Below are 16,111 nucleotides of genomic sequence, written 5' to 3'. Positions count from 1 at the left end.
ACGTTTTTCCTTCCAAATATTTTTGATGGTGTTTACAATCAAAAATAGCAATCAAACACTCCCAAAACACATCCCAGGAACAAATGCAAGGATTCTTTTCACATCTTCTCGCAAGCTTCTTTCTGGAGGAGATAGGTGGTGATTTTGTCCATTTACATGAGAAGTCAGTAAATTTTTAAACAATTAGAAGGCAACAAAATAATATACATGTTATGATTCAATATCACATAACGCACACACATCTAGATGGACGTAAGGTAGAATATCTATCGTGGCTATCTCTGGGTGGTGAGATTATAGGAGATTCTTTTTTCTTCCTTATACCATTTTTGAACTTAGTGTTATATACAAGTATTCATTTTTAATAATACTTGTTAAAAGATCTGTACAGGTAAACTATCACTAAACTAAAATGCTTTAACACAATCTCGGTAATCAACTCCGTAATTTCATCAGAAAAATAGGACAGCTCTCCCATATTGTTTATTCTACACCCAGAGTTTACTAATCCTGCTTTTGACTAGACTCATCATATAATTACATCTTCTGCTGGTTCACAATTATATATCTGATGGTTATATATCTTCTGCTGGTTCAAAATGATCAACTGAGAATATGTCTATCTACAGTTCATTTAAGAACCCCGTACTTATGCACATAGATCACTGACCAATGAATTCCTATCAAGAAGGAAATGCCAGGGGCGCCTGGGTGGCTCAGCTGGTTAAGTGTCTGACTTCAGCTCAGGTCATGATCTCACAGTTTGTGAGTTCGAGCCCCCCCCCCCCCCCACTGGACTCGCTTCTCACAGCTCAGCGCCTGGAACCTGCTTCGAATCCTATGTCTCTCTCTCTCTCTCTCTCTCTGCCCCTCCCTGCTCACACTCTCTCTCTCTCTCTCTCAAAAATAACTAAACATTTAAAAAAATTAAAAAAAAAAGGAAATGCCATTCATCTTGACTTTATTAAAAGGATTTAAATAACTTTCCGCAAATAATACTTCTTACTGTGAACTTTAAAGCCTAACAGAAAAATACAAGCTTAGAAAGCTAGTCGAATTCCCCAGGAAGAGAATGATAAGAAAAATAATCCTAAATTATTAGGTAGAAATATGTGGTGTTAGCAGCAAAAATGAATCATTACTTTTCTTAAGTACTTCTAATACATTTTAAGTGTTTTATAAAAGAAACAGATACAATCTTGGTGAAATCTGAACATGGCTAGGAGACTGAGAAAAAGCAAAGATCAGAAGTCAGGAAAAAAAATGAATAGAAAAGTAGCAAAAATCAGAGTCAAAATTTAGAGTCCCTTAAGGGGAAAAAAATAATTCCATGATAGGATGAATTAGATTCTGAGTAAATTTTAAACCTAGCATAGTTAAGAAATGTCCGTAGGAATAAATAATACATAATAATGATCATGACATCTGCTATGAGGGTGTCAGGGCTATTAGGGAAGAAAGGAGAATGTTACAGGGCAGGAAAAAAACAAAAACAAAAAAACAGTTACATTCGAAACTATTAACTGAAGCTCTGAAAAACTAGAAGCACTTTGTAGTTTTGGTTTTCAAATTTAGGCCTGTATGAAGGAATGGATGTTATCAACATCTCGTGTGTACTATCATATGAATATTAAAGTGAGGATCCAAGGTGAGAAAAGCCCTGAGCATTAGAAAACAGATTAATAGGGGCACCTGCGTGGCTCAGTCGGTTAAACAACTGACTTTGGCTCAGGTCATGATCTCATGGTCCGTGAGTTCGAGCCCCATGTCAGGCTCTGTGCTGACAGCTCAGAGCCTGGAGCCTGCTTCAGATTCTGTGTCTCCCTCTCTCTCTCTCTGCCCCTCCCTCGCTCGCATTCTGTCTCTCTCAAGAATAAGTAAACATTAAAAGAAAAGGGAGAAAAGCCCTCAAAAAAAAAAAAAAAAGAATGAAAACATGAATATATTCATTATCTCAAATTTGATTGGCTAAAATTGATGGTCCCCAATCTCATCCTGGCATAAGTGTGGATCAGGGATAACTCATCACATTTTTCTTCCTCTCAGGAGTTATTAAATAGCATACAGAGACAATGAAGCCAGGCCATCCCTCAAGTCTCCTCTCTCTGGCCTGTGCCACGCATGATTTTTATTCTCTAAAGCCATTTCTTCCTCAAAAGAGCTCACCAAAGTCGTCATCCTTCCTATCAGCAGCCCCACTGGGCTCTAGTGAGTGACATCCAGACATTTAAACTCAAAAGCTGCTTCAGAAGGGAGTTATTAAAATTCAAATGAGCTGGGCATATTGAAGAAGAAAACACTCGTTTGCATGCACACCTCCGCATTTGGCCACCCCATTTAGACCCATAGAGCAGGGTCTGGTTTTGTTTTTGTAAATGGGCTTCGGAGGCGGAGGTCAGCCTCCCACGGCCCCCACTCCTCTGGGGTCATCGTTAGTAATGTGTAAGGCTGAATAGATTTTCCTCTGAATCTAGTCAGCAAACCTGACAAGAAGGCAGCCCTCTCCCACAACCTGAAAATGCCCAAAATCTGATTGGTAGCATGGCATTTTTAATACTTCATTTATCTGTCTGAAAATAGCTTTCAGCAAGATTACAAATCACGTCACTGATGCCAGCTCCACCTGATTTTTCAATTTTAGAGCAGAATATTTCCTGTTGTGCCTTGACTGTGTAACACAGAAATGTTATGTTTGACCAAGAATTTCCCACAGGATTCAGAGAAAATTCATGTCTGCTAAGAAATATGGATCTGGGGAGTCAACATGACATTTTATTCACTAGAAAAGGAGTATCTGTCATTTTATCTTAAGAATTTTTATTTTATTTCTCATGGAAATATCTCACATCATCATCATTTAAAATTTTTATAAGATACCAGGGAGCAAACTAAGAAAAATGAGCCAAAATATGTATTCCAAAAATTATTCTAGCCATGGAAATTTAGACGCTCCTTTAGTAAGAATTCAATTTCTTACTAATGAAGACATCTCTATTATGAGATCTAATATAAAGAGACTTAGTTTATGACGATATAAACAGTGAACTCTACATTACGTGTAATATATTACATGACTATATCCAAATATATTACGTACAACAATGACATAACTATCTATTTTTCATAAGGGTATACAAAAGCAGTTAGACTAACTCATGACCCTAAAATAATAGTACAGTCTCTTGAACTCGAGGAAGCAAAGGAATTTATCTCTGAACTATGAAGCCAGTTGAAATCTGGCAACTCCTGGGATTACTGTACCCGGTGGGAAATCAGACGACATGACCTTTAATGTCCTTTCCAACAGTAAGATTTTACTCTTCCCTGACCTTCATTAATCAAACTCGCTTCCTCCAGATTTCTTCATTTGAATTTAAAAACTTTTTTTTCCCCTAAAATTGGAATGGTTTTGCCCAGAATGACCTAACCAGGCCAGGCAAAAGAGAAAGTAGCAAATAGTACCAATGAAAGAACATTACATCAACGAAACGGTTTCCTAAGCCAAGATATTTTCTAGTGAGATACATTTTCTCTCACAGCATTGAAGAGTATGTGTATCAGTAAAGAGCGTTTATTTTTAAGACTTATATGGCATTATTCTGACTTCAGTCAAAAACAGAAGGCACTTGGAGCGCCTCAGTGGGTTAGGTGTCTGACTCTTGATTATGGCTCAGGTCATGTTCTCATGGTTTGTGAGATCAAACCCCACGATGGGCTCTGTGCTGACAGAGTGTAGCTTGTTTGGGATTCCCTCTCTCTCTCCCTCTCTGTCCCTCCCCTACTCGTTCTCCCTCTCTGTCCCTCCCCTACTCGTTCTCTCTTAAAATAAATGAAATAAACATTTTTAAAAAAGGCACTCAATCTCTGTCTTCAGGTTGCTTGTGCTCTAATGTGGGTGGCAGCAATAAAGGACCACAACGGGACAAGGCACCTGGGTGGTTCAGCCGGTTAAACATCCGACTCTTGATTTGGGCTCAGGTCTTTGCGGGATCCAGCCCCACACTGGGCTCCACGCTGACGGCACAGAGCCTGCTTGGGATTATCTCTCCCCCTCTCTCTCTCTGTCCCTCCCCCATGCGCATGCACACTCCTTCTCTCCAAATAAATACACATTAAGAAAAAAAAAAATCACAAAAGAACAAATGTTTGTGGAGAAAAAGAACACACGCTAAAATTAGGAACTAGAGCCAGTGATCCCAACAACAAAGACTGATCATTCAAGGTTCAGGGAGAAGGCGTACTTCCTAGTCAGGTCCCAGGTGTGTTTCCTCTTTTATGGTCACACCCATTCAAAATCGACAAGAAAAGAAACAATACATTCATATTTTTGAAAAAGCCAAATGAAAGTTTAAGGTCTTCACAGATTCCCTGCTCCCCCCCCCCCGCCCCCACAACCCCCAAGGTCAAATACGATTACACAGAGTGTATGTTTACATACCACCTTAGCGGAGTTGGTCTCCTGGTCATTTCTGTTGCAAAGATGGTCTCGCAGAGGAAAATAGCCACTCCTTCAGATTTGTTATTAATTCTACAGAAGCAGGCTCAGGGCACACAAACCCACTGCGTAGAAAGAGTGATAAAATTCGAGAAACATGCTCACTTGCCTTTTTTTCCTCCTGTAATGAAGAAGCCAATGGCTGCTCTAATAAAACTGCTCTCGGGCAAATAGCTATAGTCGGTAGGAACTGTGGAGACAGAAAATGATCAAATTAACCAGTGAACTCGGTGGGACTAATGAAGGAAAGATAATGATCTCATGCTGCCATATCAACCTAGAGATAAAGCGGAGATGTTTATGCCATTAATCTCAGCACAATACTCTGTGGTTGCAACTAATTCTATTAGATTAAGTGACTGGCCTTGAAGTAATCACTTAGGCTACGCAAGCAAATCTAAAATGGGTGGTAAACCTAATAGAGACTGAAAAATCACAGGGGATGAAAACTTTACTGATGCAGTTAAAAAAAAAAAAAATCCTTTCCAGGGGCGTCCGGGTGGCTCAGTCAGTTGAGCGTCCACCTTCAGCTCAGGTCATGATCTCATGGTTCATGAGCTCGAGCCCCGTGCTGGGCTCGATGCTGTCAGCACAGAGCCCATTTCAGATCCTCTGTCTCCCTCTCTCACTGCCCCTCCTGCACTTCCACTCTCTCTCAAAAATGAAGAAACATTAAAAAATATATATCTTTTCCACATGTTCACATCAATGAGCCCCGTCCAGTTAGCCTCAGTGTCAGCAAGGAGTCTGCTGGGCTTCGAGGCTGAGACTGCCATGCTAGGAGCAACTTCAGGACATTCAGAATCAGATATATGAACCATGGAAATACAACAATCAGTAATAACAGCGGCCCATCTCTTACTTCATAAAGCAGGGACCTCTAAGTGACCAACACGTGCGAATAACCAGATGTGGCTGCTGACCTGGAACAGTGAAGCAGTGACTTTTATGCTGGTTGAGTCTGGGGAGTTTCCTAGATTCTTTTCCTCCCCATCCCCCATAATTGTTTCATGAGATGGTTTTCACCGCAACAAATGGCTCGACTGGAAAATTCCAACAGGAACATGCCGCTGTACTTTTCCAGACACACAGTCATTTCGTTTCAAAGAACCCGGGTAGAAGATGATTCACTGCCACCTGACTTGAGTATATGTGGGCCAGAGCACGTAACCCATAACGTAACAATTAAAAGTCTATGTAAAAAAGCAAAAGCCTGACGGAAACTTGCTATTTTACCAGGGCATTATGAGAACACTGCCCTTCAAAACCAGCATTACCTAAGGTTTCTGCTATGACTAAGTTTTTTTTTTTTTTTCTTTTTTCCCCATTTAACATGACAGCTTCCGGCTGTCTCGAGTTCATTATATTGGGAGCGCTGCAGAACCATGTCCTATTTCTATAGCTAAGGAGTGATTGAAAGCGAGGGAAACAGTAATTACAGTGCTACATGTTCATGGTGATGCTGTCCGCAGACTACCTGTCAGGGGATACGCGAAACTAGGTTTTAATGAGAAATCTTTGGTAGCTAAACCTCTCTGGCCTGGGTCCAAGAGAGCCAGGGGGTCAAAATTCTATAAAGAGCAAAGAGCAGATTTAGGTCCCCATGTAGTGCAGTGATGCCTTCCTCGGAAAACCTCCAAGTGCAAACATACATTAGGCAGGTGAGAACTGCAAATATTTTTTTACTGCTTTTCTCCAAAAAATGGAAATAGAAAAGGAAAAAAAAAAGCTCTTGTTATGTTAAGAGCTAGGATTTCAATTTCAAGGCCAAGTACATACACACCTTTGAATGTACTTACCCCACTATTTTCTTAAAAACAGGGGCCAGAAGAAATCCAGTCATATATGAAGAGGCTTTCAGTGAAACTGGAGTATTACGCAAAGTGTAACTCCATAAAGTAAAAATAAAAAGAACTCTCTTCCAAGCCTCAAGGACCTGGTGCCTACTCCCTAGATTTGTCACCACGCTAACGCCACTTGGAAGTCACGTAATCTTTCTAAGCCTCATCTTGCTTTGTGAAATACGGGGTTAGGCTGAGTGTCTAATCTCCTCTCTGAGGGAGGCAGAGAGGAAGAAGGACGAAAGCCTGGGCTGGGGAAGCCAAGCGATGGCAGGTCAGCTGCGTCTACAACTTACGGCCACGTGATCCTGAGCAAGCCAGGAAGCCTCTCCACAGAGCATTCTCTCCTGATGTAAAATAGGGATGGTAACAGCTACCACTTACGGTGGCTGCAAAGATTAATGCTCTTAACAAAGTACATGGCCTCCAGTCAGCAATCCCTCTTTCCAGCTCCAGTGTTCTAAGAGTCCAGCCTTACCGGAGGTCCTACTTTGACTCGAGGACAGAGTAGACAGATGAAGATGGCCCAGAAGCCAGAGCGCATTTGACTGAAGACCAATCACTCCAGACACGCTGATGACCTATGGATGGAAACATGACAGTGCAATGATGGGGCAAGATCCAAACTCCACTTAATAAAAGGTCACTCATAGAAAGTCGTTTATCTTTAACGAGGTGGTAGCTTGTCTGGTAATGACAAGCTCTATGACAAGTTGTAAGGTCACACGTGTAGTCTTCTAAACCCTGGACATACAGCTGATCAACAACTATTGCTGAATTAACGAATCAATCAGTCAAACATGATAGGAGGTAGCATTGGTGGTCTCAGGTTTCACCGAGTCAGCTGGTCTCAAAGGAATATTTTTAAAAAGGAAAAAAAGTCCCGAGAGTGGGGGAAAAAAAAAAAGGTGTTAGTTATTTAAGAATAAAATACCTTTAAGGATGGAAGGAGATGTTATTTTGTCCTCTAAGTAATGTTCTATTACTGCTTTATCACTCATCATAAGGATTTTATTCAGTAAGAGTTTTCATTTATCGGTTTTTCTCCCAGATGGAGCAACTTAAGTTTCAGCGTAATTCTTTTCTTGAGAATTGTATTCGTACATTGAGAGAGTTTCTTCTGTTTAGAGATTTATGTTTGCTTAAAAAATTTTTTTTTGAATGTTTATTTTTGGAGGAGAGAGAAACAAGAGCGTGAGTGGGGAGGGGCAGAGAGAGAGGGAGACACAGAACCCGAAGCAGGCTCCAGGCTCCGAGCTGTCAGCACAGGGACCAACACGGGGCTCGAACTCACGAACCGCGAGATCATGACCTGCGACCAAGTCGGACGCTCAACCGACCGAGCCATCCAGGCGCCCCAGATTTATGTTTGCTTTTTTAAAAGCACAAATCACTAAAACTTGTTTATGTGGTAGGTGTGATAATCAGCTGTATTTTACAATAATGAGAAAAAGTATGCTAAATGAAAAGACTACTTGAAAAGGCCATCTACAAAGTTCTATATGTACTAAGAATGCCAATTATGCAAAGGAACTAAGAATTCTTGAAAAGATTTATGACCAATTTTTACAAACACTTGCTTCGAGTTGTGAGGACCATCAGTGATATTTTTTTCAGCTTCTTTCATTCTGTACTTTCACATTCGAGGCAATGAAATTAGTACATTTTTAAAAGTAAAAATCTTAAAATATAAAATCATTTCTCAGCCGATGAACAGACTCGTTCTCTAGCCAAGAATGCTGACAATGATTTACCCAAATAGTTTTATCAGTTACATGTGAACTAGTGCCTCTTGACCATTCTACTTCGACACGGGCCCTTCCTTTGGTCACCCTCCATTTTATTTGTCCTTAGGACCTAACACTCCTTGCAGGGTCAGGTTTTAAGTTTTAAAGGCAACCAATTCGAACTCAAGTTAGCTCAAACACGACGGCTTTTTCTCCAGAGGCAGTGGGTGTTTGTTGGCAAACGCAGGGGCATAAGCCACTCTCAAACGCTGCTTGGACTCAATGTGAATGACCAGAGATCTCCCCATGTTTCAAGCAAAAGTCTGTATCATCAGAGCAAAAGGGAATATCCATTTTCCCATCCACGGATTTTAAATCCCTCTTCTCACCTGAGTTACAGTTTTAATGACTTCATTAAGTCTGGCTTGAAAATGAGAGGTCTGGATGGCTTCTGCCTTCAGCTGAAAGAAAAAGAAATACCCACTCCAACATTCCCCAAGAAGTAAACGATGGTATTCGCAGTGTATGAGCTATCATCTTCTAAGCTATGCTATAATTTGCCATTGCATCTTTACATCTCAAAAACAAAAGCTATGGGCTCCTTGAGGGGAGGGCACAAGCTGTATTCATCATCGATTTCCTGGAACCAGTTCCGTAGCACTCACTTAACACACCTTCACTGTACGGACACGGGTGCTCCTTAGAATTACTTGTTAACTGAAACATACATGTGTCCACTGTGGACGTAATATACTAGATAGAAACTTAAACATCACAGATACAAAACGGAGTTTCTTATGGATGACTTAAATTTCTGACGATCTGGTCACTTTTCTCGAGCAGGGAACTTTGTGGAAAGTACATAAGCTAAGTTTAATTCCTCTACACCGGATACAAAAAGGGAACAAATCTCTAACAACAAATTCTTAACCCAGAGCGATTTTCTATACATCAAGGCACTGAAAAGCCCAGTACAACCATCACTGTGACCATGTATTCTGTCCTTAGCATACTGAGATACTGGGCATGCTCCTCTTGCCGTGGCTATGTACACATTCAGATTCTTCCCTTCTTTTGTTGTTTTTACCTGCATTACATCCCCTTCAGAGCCCACCAAGGCCACCATGCCATGAAGAGCTGCAAGACAGAGCATTGTCGGAGTGCCCTGGAAACAAAGCATCGGATATGTCAAGAGGCAAACGGTCCTTGGGTTTGAATTCTAAAAAAACCTTTTCTATCACAGAGAAATGCGGGTCAAAACGGTACTAAATTTGTAGGGTCAACATAACCCGTATCCCTAAACCAAAAACGGCAGCAGACTTGAATAAAGTAATAGGTTGAAGTTATTAGATCACAGGCGGCTTCTTGTTGGTTTTTATTTTTCAAAACCCCAATGCGCCTTTAAAATGAAAACACTGAGAAAGTAGCCTCTTAAAAAAAAAAAAAAAAGCTGTCATAGTTGACAGGATAGATCATTTATAAGGGATTAAAAGTTCCTGCATCTCTTTTGTTTGAAATTGCCTATTCTTTTACTGTTGGGCTGTGTACCTCAGCAGCACCTATAAGTGGCCTAATAAAATAGCTCTTTTTTCCTTTATAAAAATATAAAATAACATGCAGGACGTGACCTCCTACCTCTGTCAGAACAATTCTGATCCAGGCAGGGAGCAGCCGGTGGCCCAAGTCCTCCGCTTTTCCGTGTCCACACACAGACAATCCGTGAACCAGGTTTCCTAACGCTAGGGCAAAACCTGACGTCTGCATAAGCAAGGGAAAAACAAAGGGTAAGGAAACAGAAGAAGAATGGAGCGGATCAGGAACTCGATAGACAGCAACCAAGCACTTCTAGGGGCTCCTTTTCCTACTGACACCTTCTCCTGCCATCTGAAAATCAGAGATTTGCAGATTTTTTTTAAAATCAAGACTTCTGGTTTGCAACAGAAACTGCAGTCTCACTAGGGAATTCAGCTGCAGTGAATGGTTTCTTTTAGGAAAGTAAGACCGGACTGTTACGAGACTTGACTCAAATGATCCAAATTTTCAGAAGGAATTAGGGTGAAAATACCAAGGTAGATCATGCAAGCCAAGTCAACTCCCAAACAAGAGGAGAGAAAGTCCCGAAACGAGTACAGCATATGCAAACCTCCACGTTTTGGCGTTGCAAGACCTATTCTGGATTTAAGTGCGCAGTCATACGACCGTAAAACAGTAACAACGCAATATTAGCTAATAACCAGCAAATCCTGCAATAATTCACGATGGCCAAAATCGAGACCATGGGAAACCTATAAAAATCCAAATGGGGAAGGAGCATTTTTTTTCAATTTAACTGTCGTAAAATATACATAACATAAAATTTACTGTCTTAACCACTTTTCGGTGTAAGTTCAGTGGCATTAAACATATTCACACTGTTGTGCCACCGTCACCGCCATCCATTGCCAGAACTCGTTCATCCTGCAAACTCCAACGTTATATCCCTTAAATAAGAACATCCTATTCTCCCTCTCCAAGCCCCTGGCGGCTCCCTTTCTTCTTTCTGTCTCAGTGCTTTTGACTACTCGAAGTATCTCGTGTAAGTGGAATCACACAGTATTTTTCTTTTTGTGATTGGCCCATTTCACTTAGCATAATGTCCTCAAGATTCGCCCACACCGTGGCATGTGTTCGACCCTCCTTCCTTTTGAAGGCTGAATAATATTTCAGAGGGAACATTTTAAGGGTATTTAATTTAATTGGCAGGTTTGTTTGTTTGTTTTATTTTTTTTATTTTTTTTATTTTTTTTATTTTTTTTAATTTTTTTTTTTTCAACGTTTATTTATTTTTGGGACAGAGAGAGACAGAGCATGAACGGGGGAGGGGCAGAGAGAGAGGGAGACACAGAATCGGAAACAGGCTCCAGGCTCTGAGCCATCAGCCCAGAGCCCGACGCGGGGCTCGAACTCACGGACCGCGAGATCGTGACCTGGCTGAAGTCGGACGCTTAACCGACTGAGCCACCCAGGCGCCCCTGTTTTATTTTTTTTAATGTTTGTTTTTGAGACAGAGAGCGGAGAGCAAGTGGGGGAGGAGCAGAGAGAGAGAGAGAGAGAGAGAGAGAGGGAGACAGAGGATCCAAAGCAGGCTCTAGGCTCTGATGTGTCAGCACAGAGTCCAACACGTGGCTTGAGCCCACGGACTGTGAGATCATGACCTCAGCCGAGGTTGGAAGCTCAACTGACTGAGGTACCCAGATGCCCCTTTAATTTGCAGGTATTTAAACTGTCACATGCATATCCGGTCATGAACAGGGGTTCTCTGCTTTGAACTTGCTGAGGTTTCATGTTATCAGAGTCCTCTGTGTATTTATATCTTTACAAATTGTTATCGCTAGCCTTACCTTCCCCTAGCCACATGTTTTAAGATTTTATAAATATAGAACAATACATGGGGAGAGAGAAAAGTCTTTCATACCCAAAGAACATAGAACATAAGGAGAGAAAAAAAGACACTTCTGACTGTTGGCTAGAGCAGTGACAAGAGAGAAGAGTTAGAAGTTCTTTAGTTCTGGGCACACACACACACACAAAAAAGCCCCACTACAGTCCAATTCTGAGTTAGTCAAAATTAGGACTCAGCAGCAACAGGAGACCCCAAAAGAGTTGTAATCACGGCACCCATTCCAACCTGTTGGTTGTTTTCTACCAACAGCTGAAGCTTGTTCATGATATCTTCAGCCTCGGTAGCCTCAATGATTCCGGCACTGAATGCTGATGTACATACACAGCTGAGGGTATAGGCAAGGACCTAGACGAAAAGACAGCGGAAAATGTTTCTTCATGAGTGCAAACAAAAGAACACAATTCGGCTGACACTGATGTTTTGCCAAACTTCTCCCCGGGATAAGGACTGGATTCAAGGACACCAACCATAGACCGGGCACCGTTCCGCTGCCCAATTCACGTGTCCCAACAACGTTAGGAGGTGGGTGTCACGATTCCTGCTTTACAGGTACGGACTTTGAGGCTCAACTACATACAGCTTGCAAGTGACAGAGGCGAGATTCAAACCCGGGTCTTTGGACTCAAAATCAAAAAGTTCCATCATGATCTCATGGGAGGACACAGCATGAATCAACAGCAGAGGCAGATTTTTATCCCCAGTGAATTCTAGCTTCTAATAGCCACGTGCTCTGATCCAAGGCCAAGCAGGAGAGGAAATTCAAAGAAGTTAAAACCCTGCTGCATTGGGGCGCCTGGGTGGCTCAGTCGGTTAAGCGTCCGACTTCGGCTCAGGTCATGATCTCACGTTCTGTGAGTTCCAGCCCCGCGTCGGGCTCTGTGCTGACAGCTCAGAGCCTGGAGCCCGCTTCAGATTCTGTGTCTCCCTCTCTCTCTGGCCCTCCCCCGTTCATGCTCTCTCTCTGTCTCAAAACTAAATAAACGTTAAAAAAAAAATTAAAAAAAAGACAACCCTGCTGCATTAAGACTGTCTTTTAGGAGGAGTGGGGCATAATGGACCAGGCACATGGATTTTAGGGTCACATAAATTGTGTAAAATAGAGGTAATACTACTTCCCACAGAGCACCGGGGTGCTAATTTAATAAATCAATGAATAGATAAGTAAACGAATATATGAATTAATTATAAGTAAAAAAACATGCTGGGAGTCGAGAGCACGCACACTCAGGTGTATGTCCCCAGTCGACCATTTCCGGGCTAAGTAACTTGGGGCGGGTCACTCGATCTACGTTTTGCACATCACGGTTCATCATCCCCTCCCTGCTGCCTCCCACTTTCCTCTTGAAGCCCTCCTTTACAAAGATGCTGTTAAGGCCCGGTGGAAAGGTTCAACTCCCAACCGTGGTCGGTACGGCGTGAAGAAAGGAAGCCGTTTCCAAGGTAGAGGTTGGATAATAAAACATCAGAGGTGGGGAAAGACAAAACTGCCTGCTCAAGCCTTACGAATGGAAACATCAAGGCAGGCCGACGCAGCAGTTGTAAAAAACCTTGCCTTCCTTTCACTAATCACGTTGCCCCTTGGTGGCAAAGTTTCCTCCGTGGGCTTACAAAAAAATACGTGCTTTCAGCCCGTGTTCTGCCACTGCTTTCAAAATGGAAATGCGGCGCCTGTGTTGGAACAAAACTGCGACCCTCCGTGCCCCAAAGAAATTCACCGATTCGACAAGTCCCATTGGGGAAAGCGAAGGGGCCGAGCAGGGAAACACAGCAGCCATTATGTAATTCATCAATGGCTCCCGGGCAGGCCTGGAGAAAATAGAATCTGCTCTAATGAGACAGAGAATCCGGCCAGGCCAAAAGGTCGTCCCCGGGTCCTCCCAAAGCAGAACACAAGGCGGTTCAGCTTCACCTGGGCACAGAGACACGCGCCTCGGACGGTCGCTCGGAACGCGGGCGACTCGCGCAAGCTGCGTCACACAGGCCGCAGTTGTGCGTAGTTTTGCGCCGCGACAGAAAAATCTTTTCGTGAAGTGTGGTAAAGGGAATTTCCTCAATGATTTTTCATGCTGGCTGACACGAAGAAAGGGGAAAAAAAAAAAAAATCAAATGCCTTTTCGCTCTGCAGTTTCTTAGGCTTCTTCCGGGCCATCTTTTATAGTCACATTTGGCTGGAGCGTAATTCTAAATATCTCCATTTAACCTTCCTGCGGAAATCGGAAATCGCAGCTCTTCTTAGAAAGTGCCTTCTGGCGATGCTGACTTAGGTTTTTGCATTCACTAAAGGCTCTTATCTTCTATGCCACATTTAAGTCTGAGTTGATTTAAACAGCTGCACAATTTGAAACCTTGTGATCTAACATAGGTTGTTTGCCACTCAGATTTTTCTCCTTATCCTGGCCCGAAACTGAGGAAGAATTTAATTTCAGGGTGACCAAAACATGAGAAGTAGAAAATAAGCAGCAACAGGAAAACAAAAAACAAAGGGAAGAAAGCCGTCACTTCTGGCTCCTACCTCCTGAAATGTTCTGCTTTGGCTCCCACTGTCATCCAGGTAGGTAGACAGCTTCCGAAGCGATGCTGCCACATGAACTCGAGACTCCATTCGGCTGCTGTGGCTCATGAGGGACAGAACAAGTCCAACTCCCAATATACAGCCCGTGCTTGGATGCAAAGAAAAACCAAAAAAAAAAAAAAAAAAACCCACAAAAAATGAGGTGTTAAAATCACCAGAAACCCACATCACCACTCTTCACTTATCACGCGAGTTTATACTGCTCTTCAGCCTGAGGTGAGATGGCTGGCTTCTAGATCCGCTGCCTGGGATATAAGTGTGCCCCACGAACCACAACAGGTGCACCCACCGCCCCCCTCAAAAGGAAAACTATATATTCAAACAAGTGTCCGTGGCCCGCGTTAGTGCTGTGTACCCACTGGAGAAGAACACACGAAAACATGAAATAGGTTTCACTTAAACTCTAGGCTGAGGTAGGAAGACGAATAAAAAGTCAGGTGAAAGCAGCTCTACGTCTACCCTTAGAGAAATGCCGTGGTCCTCTGCACCCTCCCTCTACGTCCACATATTGAGTGCACCATGATTAACTGCATGGGAGAGAAGACTCCGTCTCAGGATGCGAGCTGAGGACATCTAATAATGGGGCAGGGGGCGGGGGGGGGGGACGCATTGCAAGGCATGATGATGAGCAACTAAGTGCTTCATGTTTCCTAGTCAACATCCACAAGTGGAATTTCGTCCTTAAACTATGTATTTGTCTGTGCACAATGACATTAGTCCTCTTCTCCCCTCTGATCCCTCGGAGTACCACTGGGTCAGAAGAGAAAATGGACAAATGACAGGCTTGTCAAAAGTTGCCCCATGTGACAATTCAATTGGAATCTTGGGCTTTGTGCCCCAATTCTCGTGAAAGAACACATATCCATTTGAAGGAAAAAAACAAAAACTGTTCTCCCGGAAAACTTCTGGTTAGGATGATAAGATCATGCAGCTGGAGGGCGATTTTCTACTTAAGAAGAAAAAAAAAAAAAAGGTTTTGGTCATCATTGTGTTTTGAACAGAGGAGATGCCGAGTGTTTCAGAAATCATCCCGATTCTGGTTTGGCTTGCCTTGCACGGTATCTGCTGCTTAGGACGACGTTCCAGGGCACTTCTCCAGTAACATGTTTCACTGCCCGTATGCTCTGTCAGTTTGCTCTCATATAGTAACTATACTATATAGTATATATATATACTATATATACCTCTCTCTCTATATATAAACAGTATATATAAACACCTCTTGCAAACGAAGCATCCACATCTGATAAAAAGACACCCAAGAGGAGAGAGACGCTGCAGGATTTGTTCAAGGCCATATGGAGAGTTTCCAGCAGATGACGGCCAGAAGACAGAGGTTTCGGACTCCCAGCCTTCTGTTCCATCTGCCCAATCCCAGGCCCCTCTCAGTGCCCCGTATGATGCCTGGATGAAATTGCTTATGAGAAGGCACCCTATCTAGAGCACATTATTCCAGGTTCTATGGCGTTAACTATCTGGCATTAGGAAATCCTTTGCAAAGAAGCTACTGCAGTAATAATCCATCATTACTCAGGCAGAAGTGCTGTTACAGCTTACATGAACTTAACAACTAGCTCAACTAGCATAATGCACTGCCAACCCGTTAAATCAGCATCTAACATCTGAACGCTGCGTGCTTTTGAGACAAATCATGTTTCTGAAAGAGGAAAGGCACTCTTCATTAGTATGGATTTATAGTCCTTGTTTCTATTTAGGATCGACAGGGAAGGTTTTTTTTTTTGTTTTTTTTGTTTTTTTTTTTTGCTTTTGTGTGTGTGTGTGGGGGGGGGGGGCTATCTTTCTATACCAATGCATGTAAAAATTTGACCAAATTAGAATCAAAGATAGAGTTAGACAAAATGTGATTAAGGGACACCTGGGTCGCTCAGTCAGTTGAGCGTCTGACTTCGGCTCAGGTCACGATCCCCTGGTTCGTGAGTTCGAGCCCCGCGTCAGGCTCTGTGCTGACAGCTCAGAGCCTGGAGCCTGCTTCAGATTCTTTATCCCTTGCTCTCACTCTGTCTCTCTCTCAAA

General features: G+C 42.6%; 1 protein-coding gene across 1 annotated transcript in view; it reads right to left on the bottom strand.

Moving 5' to 3' along the window:
• Window positions 1–16,111, bottom strand: part of FOCAD (focadhesin) — a 283,468-nt gene that overhangs the window by 40,508 nt on the left and 226,849 nt on the right. Inside the window, exons 28-34 of the mRNA XM_047064929.1 lie at window positions 14,018–14,165; window positions 11,731–11,850; window positions 9,699–9,821; window positions 9,151–9,228; window positions 8,453–8,524; window positions 6,815–6,917; window positions 4,605–4,685 (exon numbers count right to left, since the gene is read on the bottom strand). Coding sequence (XP_046920885.1) covers window positions 4,605–4,685; window positions 6,815–6,917; window positions 8,453–8,524; window positions 9,151–9,228; window positions 9,699–9,821; window positions 11,731–11,850; window positions 14,018–14,165 — 725 coding nt within the window. The remainder of the gene's footprint in view (window positions 1–4,604; window positions 4,686–6,814; window positions 6,918–8,452; window positions 8,525–9,150; window positions 9,229–9,698; window positions 9,822–11,730; window positions 11,851–14,017; window positions 14,166–16,111) is intronic.

Source organism: Lynx rufus, unplaced genomic scaffold (genome assembly GCF_022079265.1).
Source record: "Lynx rufus isolate CCGP_SWC_20201006 ecotype Redwood Valley unplaced genomic scaffold, mLynRuf1.p SCAF_10, whole genome shotgun sequence".
In the NCBI taxonomy this organism is placed as follows: domain Eukaryota; kingdom Metazoa; phylum Chordata; class Mammalia; order Carnivora; family Felidae; genus Lynx; species Lynx rufus.
This window is presented reverse-complemented; position numbering and strand designations above follow the sequence as displayed.